Genomic DNA, 13,567 nt, shown 5'->3' on the forward strand with positions numbered 1-13,567 from the left:
GACGTCTTTCACGAGTATCCGGAATATGCAGGTGTAAGTAATATAAATCATCCACATATCTTTTGCGACTTCATTATCTGAGATGTGAAACACATGAAAAAGCCAAGACAATCAGTGCAGTCGCGCACACACATAAGAGATCGTGCTGGTGGAGTGAGTGTGTGTTTACAGGAGTTTGGCTGATAAATGTGAGTTTGTAGCTAAATCGTTTGCCCGCAAAGCAGCATTTCGCATTGTTTACATCATTGCTACAGCATACAGTTAACGCTAGACACTGTACATGTCATGATCAATTTTAAAAAATAAAAACACTTACTTGTAGATCACAACTTCTGCTTTGAGGAGATTTTAGCCGAATCCAGCACTGAACTTGGAGAGATTCAGGAGCTGTTTTGTCAAATCATGCTTGCTGAGTATTTTATAATTCTCTGGAAGTTAATTAATATTGAACTAAAGGCACTTCTGTCTTTGTGTCGTGTCCTTTGGAAGCCCAAATACAGAAACAGATGAAGCTCTGTGGAAACAGCCGTGTTTAGATGCATTTTTAGCTTCATCTCTGCTATAACGTTACAGCACCTCTGGCCACGGACCTTACCTGCATGCGCAGTGTGGGATGCGCAGTAAACGAACTTGTGATGTCACAGGGGGCGGAAGTATTTTTTTGTAGTCCCCAAAATTCGTTCATTGTAGGCTTTGCTAAGCTAACTCTGTAAAAACCAAGGTCTCCCTTAGCATTGAACTTAGAACTTTTTACATTCAGAGATGCTGTTTATTTTCACACAGCTACATTACACATCAACTATAGTTTAAAATATGAGATCGTAGTGGACCACCCCTTTAAATAACAATGCAATAAAGAAATGCTATAAATGGAAATGCAGCTGTTATATAAACAAACATAGAAACAAACTTGTAAAGCATACAAGTGTTTCTAACAAAATGTCTGGTGAATTAAGACCGGAGGAGTGTGTCCTACAGGTGGTTTGTCAAGCCCACTTACCTGCATGGAGCACACTTATGCATCTTTCTGTTATGTAATGCATTAAGTGTATGCTTTTAAACTGGGAGAGTTTGTCTGAGCCTAGGATATTACCAGGAAGGCTATTCTAAAGTTCAGTAGCCATAAAAGAAAAGGCTTGACCTCCTTTAGTAGATTTTGCTATTCTAAGTACTACCAGAAGCCCGTAGAGAGCGAGTTGGATTGTAATGAGACAGAAGATAAACAGGAGCTAGATTATTTAAAGCTTTATTTGTAAGAAGAAATATTTTCTAATCAATTCAGAACATACAGCGTAAGGTGGATGAAATTAGGGTGATTCGGTCATATTTTCTAGACCTGGTAAGAACTCTGGCAGCTGCATTTTGCACTAACTGAAGTTTATTAATAGAGGATGCTTGCCAACCAGTGAAAATGAGATAATGCATCTTATCGTGTGCTCTCAGTTGTCATATTAAGAGAACATATTAGTGGATTGTCCTCTTCAAAATATTTATATTTTTTGTCATCATTAGATGGTTGATTAGTTTGCAGTTTCATTGGACCTTACAGTTTTTCTTCAAAATATCTTCTTTTGTGTAAAGTCATAAATGTTCTGGAATGATATTAATAGGTTTTATATAATAACATTTTTTGTGTAAACTATTGCTTCATTATTGTATTTGTTTACTCAAAACAAGCGTTCTGTTGCAATTAAAAAAAATTGAGTTGAATTCTTTTGTCTCTAACAGGTGGCACTGTATATCTGGGAGGATGGCAAAGGACCTCGACTGACAGGCGTCCCTGAACTTTGCACGCTTGCAGAGCACAATAAAAGAGCTCAGTCCTGTGCCACCACTGTCAGCAGCCATTCACCACTGTGTGTAGGTAACGCTTAATACTCCTGCACACACTCCTAATGAGCCCACAGCAGACAAATTGCAATCCCGGGTTACTGCTCAAGGCTCTGCTAGGTCTGATGAAATGTGGTTTGTGCTGGATGTAGGCTTTGGATAAAAGGGAAACTGAAATTGAGAATCAGTCAGGCTTTGGCTATGAATGAAGGAATATCATGATATTACTTTTATAATAAGAAGAGGATTTTTGTCATAGAAGTTTTTAGCCTTTGTCAACAATAGTATTCAGTGGCTCGAAAATGTTTTCAGTTGTTTGTAATTCACAGGGTTAAGGATTAAAATGTTAAAATCACTATCTGGCCAAAAAAGTCAGAGTTTGCATTTAGGAAGCAATGATTTTTTTAAAATGATATATGTAACATTTTTACATTTTACAAACATAAATAACAGCCATTAAGAACAGAGATAGAAAGGAAAAAGTGTGACCACAAGTGTGGGAACATCATAAGATAATAGCAGATTGAAGATATTACCAGCTTGAAATAACAGTAATGAGATCATTTGGTTTATAATCTTATCTTTAAGCAACAGTGCGTATAGCCTTGTGTGAGCACATGACCTTTGCAAAACCGATCAAGCACATCCGTACAGACTATGATGAAGTAGATATTTTGACAAATGGTTCATTATTCTGCTATATTTAGGCTCAGAATGTCTGGTTTTGACTCGGAGTCAAATGAAAAATCCATTTATCCTAATCCATTCCTATTTCAGCCTGAAGATGAGCGATGCGCTCACTGCATAATTGTTATGATTCAAACTTTACACAAATGACTATCAATATGTGAAGTTTGCACACATCACCATCAAGGGCTTTAAAGCGTTTGTCCATTGTTTTCATTATGAGCCATTACAGTCTCATTGATTTTAAGTGCCACTTTGTGGTTTCTTTTTGCAAGCATTATACTACATAATTCATAAGCAGACTTATTTGTAAAACTTTATTACCTCTAGTAATATGAATTAATTGAACCACTTATCATTCAGATTGCTGTACTTTTTCTTTATTGAGTTTTTTTTGCATGTGTAATGCATTTTTCTCTGCATTTAAAGTTCTATGCAAAAATAGTAGCCCACCATCAACTTAGAACAGGACTATATAAACTGTATATTTAGTCCTATAATTGTCGGTGTTTAGTGTGACCTCCTTTGACGCCAAGCACTACTTGAATTGTTTGTATTCTTTTTTGTGATTAATTACATCCAAAATAAAAGTTAACTTTAACATAATATATGTGTGTGTTGTGTATATGTATTATGTATATTTAAATACACACATGCATGCATATATTTAAGAAAATGTTTATTTATATTTAGTAGGGATGCACGATATATCGGCGCCCATATCGTTATCGGCCGATAAATGCTATTTTTAAGATTATCGTTATCGATCCGATGTCATAATTAGGCAGATAAATTTAAGCCGATAAATTACGTAATTGTACAGACCTGCCTGCCTCGCGTACGCGTGGGCGGAACTTGTTCAGACTTGTCCAGTGCACTATAATGAATCTCTTCTCACACTGATTATTCCCTCAAAGTCCGTCCTTTCTTCGCGTGGCTTGCTGTTCATTAATAACTCAGTAAGTAACCACGTTACTTGTCATTGTAGATGTGTTTGATTGAGTGTCATTGTGTATTTTGCTTTATATCGCCTCAGGAAAAATATTACATGTGGAAACCTTTCCTGCTCTGTCTCTTTGTTGTGTTAGAGATAGCAGGGGAGATTCACTTACTACTGCAGGGCCGTTTTGGGGTGAACTCTTTTAGTTGCAGCTGGTAAATGAAAGAGGACACGTGTAACTTGGTCCAAAATATTTATTACTTTCCGTGTGGTACAACAAGGTGTATAATCACCTTGCAATTTTGAGTATAGACTATTCAGTTCATAAGAGCAGTTCAATCTTTTATAAAGTTTGCTGTATAAAAATATAACAATTTAAAATATTTATAATAATCGGCCTATACATATCGGCTATCGGCCTCCAAGTCTGAAGAATTATCGGTATCGGCCAAAAATTCCATATCGGTGCATCTCTAATATTTAGCTATAAATTATATATGTATATTCATTCGGCTGTGACAACTCCTGATAAATCAGGGACTAAGCCAAAGGAAAATTTATGATACAAATAATATATACATTTCAATATATATATATATATATATATATATATATATATATATATATATATATATATATATATACTATTTATAGACACAATTGTTTGTATAGTTTTGTTTCTATTTCTGTGTGTGTGTGTATCACATATACATATACATAACACAGATATATTATGTCAAAATAAACCCATTATTTTGGATTCCATTCATCTTTGCTCAGCACTATTTATTTATAAAATGCTATTTGTAACTCCTTTCAGCACTTCCCAGAGTTAGGCTGTCAAATCTTTCTTTTTCTTTCCAGGCAATCTCATATTGCTTTTATAAAATTCAGGTCTGGACTCTGTGGAGGACATTCCATGGCTGTCAGTGTTTTATCAGCTGTTTTTCTCTCTAAATATAATTTCACAGCATTAGCAGTGTTTTTTGGGACCATTAACATGCTAGAAACAAAACCAGTACCAATTACTGCTTTTCAGAATGAACACTATAATGGTTTAAAACCTGTCTGCACATTTCAGCATTCACAATCCTGCCAATTAAGAAAATATTGGCAACAGCACTGGCAGAAATGCAGCTCAAATCAAGACCGAGCAGGCATTCTTTCATTTTTCTTCAATTTGTCCCCAAAAATTAGACCAAATAAATTCTAACTCTAAACTTCCTGGTTGTATTTCAAAATGAGAAATACATTTATATATGGGCTGTGTGTGAAATTGCATACTACTCGAGTAGATACTACATTTGAATATGAATTATCATCTTGAGGGATGTAAACAAAATCAATAGTCCCAGCGTATTTCCTGTTTTACATTTTTTATATCTATAGCTTCCGAAAATCCAAAAAGAACTACATTTTTGAGATAGTTTGATAACAAGCAGGAAATGTTCATGGGCCAATAACATGGCCACATTGAAATTGTCTGTAGTATAAATGTGTGTAGTATGGAATTCAAATGTGAATGGAAATCAAATGTACAACCTCCATCATTTATCATTTTGACATGACCTACCTAGTTTTATCAACTTTAGCTTACATGGGATAGCAAAGTGCCCATTGGAATATACTTATGAATGTTGCCAGAAGTCATCTGGGTTCTTCGCCACTACTGTTTTTTTGAATGTTTTAAATTTGGACATACTACTCGACTCATATTTTGTTTTCCACAGAGTATATATAATAGACAAGTATACAACTTTAGACACACTAATGATCAATATACCATCACATAAAAAAATGATGTAATGGTGGTATAAACTTTTACACACTACTGTCTATATATGCAAAAATAGGCATTTTTTTTTTTTTTTTTTTTACAAATTTTCTAAGCCTTAGTGTTCATAAAACGTATTATGGAAAGCTAAATGTTTCTTATTTTCAGCACAATATCAACAGCTGTGTTAACTGCAGATTATTGTGAAGTGCGGAGGTTTTATCAGGGCATTTCAGTCAGTAGCAGGCTCTCCTCTGGTGCCCCCGTGTTTGGTGGAGTCTGACAGCAACATGCAGAGTCTCCTGCTGGTTAATATTCACAGCGGCTCAGATCAAAGCAGTGTCTCCCTGAAGCAGCGCTGAACTCTCTTATCTCACAGTTACGCTTATCAGGACTTTACATGCACTCCTCAGATCCAGAACCACAACCTCAACCAGAAATGCACAAAAACACACACTGGCACGACACAAAAAGAAGCCCGATTGCTGTTTTTGTGGAAAGAGTGAAAAGCACAAGTTCGTTTTGGAGGAGCTAATGTTTCCTGAGGATAAATGACCTTCATTACTTTCTAGTTTGTGACTCTAATAGAGGTGCAGTTTTGCTTATTGAGCCTACTAATAATGTCTTGTTAAAAATACTAAATAAATATTTATTTAAGGAAAGAAATTATATTTATGATGGATTGTAAGGAAAAATTTACCCATTATAATGTGTTTATATACTTTTTCCATGTATCGCCACAAATAATGGAGAAATGTTAGATAATATAATACATTAATCATCTTAAATCTGGCCAAACTATGTTCATTACTGTATAGTTTTACTTTTGTTTTTTACTTGCGTTGCTACTCTGAACCAATAATCGAAAAGAGAAAGCAGTTGAAGGATGGCGTGTTTATCTGACTACATTGTGATTAATCTGACTTTAGTAAAGTTGATAAAACATTGATTTAAAACACTGATAAAGACAAAGATACTCAACACCTTAATAAAAAGACTTTGCCTGTTTTAAGTTACATGTTTATATATACAGATAGTAGAGTGTCAATAAAACTGCCTTTGTTAGCATATGAGGTGACACAACGATTTGCGGGAGACACAGAGTAAAAGCCATTCTCCTCGATCAACAGCTACCTTTCCTCCTTATACCCTGAGCATAGCATTGTCAAACATGAAATACCAAAGCCCCAAAACCAGCCAAACATCAAAGCAAAGTTGAGAAGATAAATTGGCAGGAGAGGTAGATTAACATACTCTCCCCAGGCCATGACTCAAAAATAGTAAATAGATTGTATATTGAAATACATCAATGTCTCTGTTGATTTCATCACTACTACTCTGAAGTCATAAACTGTCAAATAACATCAAACATGACAAAGTTATATGAAAGAAGATCACGAGCAGATGAAGTGTGTATGGTAAAAAACACTTGGTTTCTGTAAGACAATTGGCTGAGATGTTGTATTGTAGCTGCAAGGAACTCTGCCACGAATGTCTCAGTTGTCCTTTATTAGTATAGAAGAAATATTATATGATATTTTCTCAGCTTACATCTTTTAATTAGTTTTTATTTCAATAAAATTATTTCAATAAAACGTTTTTATTGATTTTGTTGTACATTTCAGTTTAGTTAAAGTTAATTTAATTAATGGTTTATTAAATCATTCATTTCCATCTGCTTTTCCGGGGCTTGGTTGCGAGAACAGCAGTCTTAGGAGAGAACCCCAGACTTCCTTCTCCCCAGACACTTCCTCCAGCTCCTCCAGGGGGATTCCGAGGCGTTCCCAGGTCAGCTGAGAGACATAGTCCCTCCAATGTGTCCCGGGTCTTCCCCGAGGCCTCCTCCTGGTGTAACATGCCTGGAACACCTCCCTAGGTAGACATTGAGGAGGCATCTGAAACAGATGCCTGAGCCACCTCAGCTGACTTCTCTTGATGTGGAGGAGCAGTGGCTCTACTCCGAGCTCCTCCCGGGTGACAGAGTTCCTCTCCCTATCTATAAGGGTGTGCCCTGCCTCCCTGAGAAGAAAACAGCAGAGGGCGCTCAACCTGCGGGCTGTGTGGTTCCTTTAACTCCGGCATCCTGGCCAAATTTGCCCACTGGCCATCATGGCCCCCTAACCATGGAATGTGAAGTAGGACGCTGACAACAGAGATTAGTAGAATGTTCAGGGGAACAGGGGCAAACAAGTGTATACAGGCAAATCCAGAGTCGTGGTCATAAACAGGCGATGATCAAAGACAAGCAGCAGACAGGAATAATCAAATAAAGCGAGGGTCAAAACAGGGCAAGGTGAGGCAAACGAAACGCGACGTTATGTAAAAGATAAAAGAAAACAAGACTCAGCAATGAGAGTGTCAAAGTGAGTCGTATAGATGTGTAGTGCAATCAGTACATGAGGAGCTCCCAGCCGTGAATGTGTGAAATCAACAGAATGAGGAACAGGTGCAGGTCAGCGGTGCATGACTAGATTTGTAGTCCATATGGAAACATGATTGTAGTCCGCATGAATGTGAATATTCTCCAGCTATCTATGAATGTTAGATTGCTAGTGATCATGACAATATGTAGTTAAACATGCCTAGTTTACACATTTTTTGGCAAATGAAGAAAAGATGTTTTATATGGAAAATATAATTTTTTTTGTAAACGTGAATTATTATTTTTCTACATAACCTGAACATAATTTTTTAAATTGTAGTAGTACTTTGGATTTAATTCTTGATAGCCTTAATATGTACACTAATTTAAGTGTCTTCAGAGATGTCTAAAATACTTTTCACAGCACTTGACATTATGTAAAGGGAGTGAGCGCTTTCATCATATCACTGAGCATCATGCAGTCTGTCAGAGCCTTGTCTGCTCTTGTGTGTCTCCAGGGTGAGCCTGTGAAGATCGAAAACATCTTCGTAGCAGTGAAAACTTGCAAGAAATTCCATTCTGACAGAGGTGAGTGCTGTGCTCTCAATAATCAGTGCTTATAACACATACGCCCTCACAAGTGTCCCTCGGTTCTTCACATGAGCACTTAGAAATGTCACTTGTCAGACACTGTGAAGAGTCAACTCCTGCCCACCCTCGCTTCAAAAAAGGAAAAGAAGCTGTGGGAACACTTTGGTGACACTCAACACTAAAAGTTTAAAGTTCACACTCAAGTTTGGGAACCAGTTCTCACTATTAACTATTAGAATATTACTAGAATATTGTTGTCTTATTAGTCAATGGCTTGTTCTATATGACTATATTTCATATTCTTTAAATCTACCTCACAATTTTTTCAGCACATTTCTAACTAATAATTAATGATAAGCAGAAAAGAAGATGTATATTTACGGTCAAAGTTATAGTTGGCTAGTTAATAGTGTGAATTTGTCCCCAAAGTTTTTAAATTAATTTAATAGTTTGTTCTTTTATTGTTAAAATCATTATTTTTTGTAACACTTTAACTTAAGCTACACTTCATGTTGTTATTATTATTATTAATAATAATAATAATAAGTAAGGTACAGTTCTTCTAGCTATAAACAAACAAACCATTGACTATGACTTTTCCCTCAATAAACTCTTAATTTATTGCTTATTATTAGATAAGGTATGGTTTAGTTTAGTGTTGTCTTGTGTCTCGTTGGGAGATTACAACTGTTGTAAGCAGTTGTATGTGGAGAACTGGGGCTATGGCACCTCTATGGGGCATCATAACAGGTTTAAAAGTGAAGACCGGGGCAGGCGGGCACGCCGTTACAAAACCGCATAATTTTACACTGTCATTTTTTACACAAAAAAAAATTATTCAAAACTGCCCAATTGGGCGGGAAACCGCAATCTGGCAGCACTGTGTAAGACTATGGAATTGTGTTAATTTATAATAGCTGGTTATTTATAATAACTGTTCTGTTAATCGTTTAGAAAGTGATATATTTTTTAATTTTCAGCATCACAGTCCAATCTTCACTGTCACATAATCCACATAATTCCTATAATTCTAATATTTTTCCTTATCTTGAAAACTGTTTCAGATTAGTATATTGTAGAAACAATAATGATATTTAGAAACACTTTAATTTGAGTATCAATTCTCACCATTAACTGGTGGCTTATTACCCGCCTATATTTAAGATATTAGCTGTTTGTTAGAACTTATAGAGCACATATTCTGCATGATCTTTTACATATAATACCTAAATCTAACTACTACCCTAATAACCATTTTCTTAAAATAAAACGTTAGCTGTTTTTCTTTAATGTATGCTGTTTGTTTAACCGTTTGTTAAACCTGCTCAAGTCTCCCTTGATGAAGTCTGACGTCTTGTTCCCTTTAACAGTTCAGCGAGCGTCACTATTTGACCTCTGAAGTGACTCAGTATTGAGAGATGTTTGGCTGAACGCCCTGATGGGCATCCCTCCAGTCCTCTCTTCGCTATTAGAGCCCCTCATGGCAACTCTGAGCAGTCACTAAGCACCAGGCATCAATTCAAACTTAATGAGACAGATAAAGTGTTGCCGTTTGAATTCAGCAAAACCATCTGGGAGGGAAAAATGCCGAACTAACTGACACGTCGATTGCATCTAATTGCACCGATTATCATAATTATCTCTCGCAAGTCACTTTGAGGAGACGGTATTAGGAAGAACATGATATTTCCCCTTCAATTGTTTTGGGATAAAAGGGACACATCCACAAGTCCTGGTATGAATGGAGGCATTGTTATTGTCAGAAGAGCTAGTTACAATCGTTAGTTGTCTCTCTTACTTGCCAATGCTGATAGTTGACATTTAATGGCATTGTAGTGAATTGTTTAGATTTTGTGTTTGTTTCCGTGGAGTAAAATTACATTTTGAGAGACTCTGCAGGCAGCAACACTTTTTTATCCACATGTGAGTTTTGAGATTTTGACTTTTCATTGATTAATTTTTTTTTCAAACAAACATTTGGAAAACACTCAAAATACACATTTAATCCTTTAATCACCTGTTTTGAATGTTATCACTTGATTGAATGGGCGCTGTCAGTGGTTGACAGCTGATAGAAGTGGTAGGCTCAGAAGGCTGTTATCATCCATCAACATGGTTAATCAGCTATACTAATAGAGAAGACTCTAGATCAAAATCTGTTTTTACATTACTGTGATGGTTGGGTTTAGGGTTGGGGTAAGGGTAGACTTTAATAAAATACAATAAATAGGAAATTTAATAAATTATATAAATAATTCTCGTGGTTAATCAGCTATACTAACAAAGAAGACTCCAGATCCAGATCTGTTTTAACATTACTGTGACGGTTGGGTTTGGGGTTGGGGTAGGGGTAGACGTTAATAAAATACAATTAATGGGAAAATTAATAAATTATATAAATAATTATGTTGGTTAATCAGCTATACTAACAAAGAAGACTCCAGATCCAGATCTGTTTTTACATTACTGTGACGGTTGGGTTTAGGCTTGGGGTAGGGGTAGACGTTAATAAAATACAATTAATGGGAAATGTAATAAATTATATAAATAATTATGTTGGTTAATCAGCTATACTAACTGAGAAGACTAAAGATCCAGATCTGTTTTTACATTACTGTGACGGTTGGGTTTAGGCTTGGGGTAGATGTTAATAAAATACAATTAATGGGAAATGTAATAAATTATATAAATAATTTTGGTTAGCTTCTGGTCGCAGCCGTATGTGATCTATAGCTGATAATCAATTTAAATGGATGATAACTGCCTTCTAAGCCTACTAGTAGTTGTAGAAGGCCCCTACTGGCCCATATCTGTAAGCTGATAACCACTTATAACGCCCATTCAATCAAGTGATAACATTCAAATTGCCTGGTTTAACCTGTTAGCCAGCACTCACTTTTGGGGATTTACACCTACTTAAATAATAACACTTCTTGACCCCAGTAAACGTCAAACTAAAATTAGGTATCATTGGACACTTTGACAATGAGCTTTACTCTGGTCCATCTGGGAAGTTTCATGTTCAAAAATATAAAACTGAAAAAATACTTTTTTTGACCAGTCGTATTTGTTATTGGTTATATTCATTATTCACACCACTCTGAGCAAATTTTCATTGTCAAACTATCAATTTGTGTTTGTAGATTTTAATTTTCAAAACATATTTTTAAAGGAATTTTCTCAAAAAGTGTTTTTTTTCCTTTTGAACCAAGCGATAAATCTCCACTCACAGCACTTACGTATACAAACAATTTATAAAGAGAGATATGCTCATACACATGCCCTACTTTAAGGACAGTCTGGGGGGCTTTTTCCGCCTCCCTTTTCCCTAATGTGTCTTATAAGCCGGCAGCTAGCTCTCTGCAACTCTCACATGGTCGCCCACTGAAGCTAAGCAGGGCTGCGCCCGGTCAGTACCTGGATGGGAGACCACACGGGAAAGCTAGGTTGCTGCAAGAAGTGGTATTAGTGAGGCCAGCAGGGGGTGCCCAACCTGTGGTCTGTGTGGGTCCTAATGCCCCAGTATAGGTACGGGAACTCTATACTGCTCAGTGAGCGCCGTCTTTCAGTTGAGACATTAAACCGAGGTCCTGACTCTCTCTGGTCGTTAAAAATCCTAGGATGTCCTTCGAAAAAGCATAGGGGTTCACCCCAGCATCCGGGCCAAATTTGCCCACTGTCTTCTGTCCATCATGGCCTCATAACCCTCCCCATAGCATAACTAGATTCATCACTCTGTTCTTCTAAATCAACTGGTGTGTGGTGTGCGGTGTAAAAATGGTTGTCGTCGCGTGATCCTGGTAGATGCTGCATGCTGCTGCTGGATGAGTAGATTCCCCCTATGTGTGTAAAGTGCTTTGAGTGCCGAAAAAAGTGCAATAGAAATGTAAGGAATTATTATTATTATTATTTTTTTTTATTATTATTATTATTATTATTTACTGTTTCTATGCTACCTCTCATCTGACCTGTCTTCCCCTGAAATGTGTGATGTTTGTGTATGGTTGGAGGGATCCAATTTCACTGCATGTAACAGTGTATGTGACAAAAAAAAAAGACTTTTCATCATGATCATCATACACTATAACAGGGGTGGCCAACCCTGTTCCTGGAGAGCCACCTTCCTGCAGATTTCAGTTTCAACCCATATCAAACACACCTGCCTATAATTATCACGTGATGTTCAGGTCCTAATTAATTGGTTCAGGTGTGTTTGATATGGGTAGCAACTGAAATCTGCAGGAAGGTGGCTCTCCAGGAACAGGATTGGCCACTCCAACACTGTAATATAGTCCTGATTATTCTACATTTTATTATGCAAAAATATTTTTTTTCTGATATTTTGCAATATTTTCTTAAATAATTCAGTGATATTAAAAGATTCCCAAAATCTTCTCGTAAATATTTTTTAACTCAATTTGAATCTGACTTCATACAATATTCAGATTTCTTTGCAAAAATGCGTTTAGAATAGCACACATTTACTTAAATAGTGGAGTATTTATATTTAGACAATTATTTTTTTTTAAATGCTGAAAAATACTTATATATAATCAGTCAGCTGGGGAAGTTTTACTCTGTTTATCTGCAGCCTCTTCCAATATTAAAAAAAGGCATCCAGAAACTTCTATATTAAATGTTATGATCTGAGGATTGTGGGAGTTATCTCTAGTGTGGTGAAGAATTGATTGATTTTTCTGTTCACTCTCAACAGTTCCCGTGGTGAAGAAAACATGGGGTAAACAAGCCTCTCTGCTGGAGTATTACAGCGATTACGCTGATCCCTCCATACCAACCATTAATCTGGGAGTGCCAAACACAGAGAGAGGTGAGTTTTTAAACATATTTAATACGTGATGCTTTTACTGTACAGAAACAGGCTGTGTTTAAATCATAGGCACTGTTATACCCATGGCCAAACCAAAATCCATTGAAAAGTACCTTTTTTTAATAGAAAATGGCACAACAAAGTCTAATTGAATATGTATAACTATAGTTGATATTTTTATTACTTTACTGTTATTTTAAACATAACAGTATTCTTTGCTGTTATTGTATATAAAATGTTTCTTTTTTTGTTTATGATTTATTCGTTTATTAGTTATTCTCATTACAAAATAGAGGATTGGTTGAATGGTGCATGTTCAAGTTATAAGCTACTCAAGTTTACTGCAGGTGCAGAGATGGAGTTCACATAGATCATTTATCTGCAAACTAAGTCACTCCATGAGACTGAGAAAACTGTTATCAGGAGCTGCTCAAATCAATAAATAACACTGTTGCGCATCTGATTACATATAGTTACAGCAATGTTTGTGATTAAACCATATTGTTTACTCAGACATTGTTAGAAAAATAATAATAATAAGTTACAAGCCTCACT

At 36.1% G+C, this 13,567-nt stretch overlaps 1 protein-coding gene across 1 annotated transcript in view; it reads left to right on the forward strand.

The window, feature by feature from the left end:
• The window catches only part of b3glcta (beta 3-glucosyltransferase a), a 150,684-nt gene that overhangs the window by 122,241 nt on the left and 14,876 nt on the right, over window positions 1-13,567 (forward strand). The window contains exons 9-11 of the mRNA NM_001302251.1: window positions 1,729-1,860; window positions 8,112-8,181; window positions 12,899-13,012. Coding sequence (NP_001289180.1) covers window positions 1,729-1,860; window positions 8,112-8,181; window positions 12,899-13,012 — 316 coding nt within the window. The remainder of the gene's footprint in view (window positions 1-1,728; window positions 1,861-8,111; window positions 8,182-12,898; window positions 13,013-13,567) is intronic.

The sequence above is a fragment of the Danio rerio genome, chromosome 15 (assembly GCF_052040795.2).
Source record: "Danio rerio strain M-AB ecotype USA chromosome 15, GRCz13ab, whole genome shotgun sequence".
Taxonomy (NCBI): Eukaryota; Metazoa; Chordata; class Actinopteri; order Cypriniformes; family Danionidae; genus Danio; species Danio rerio.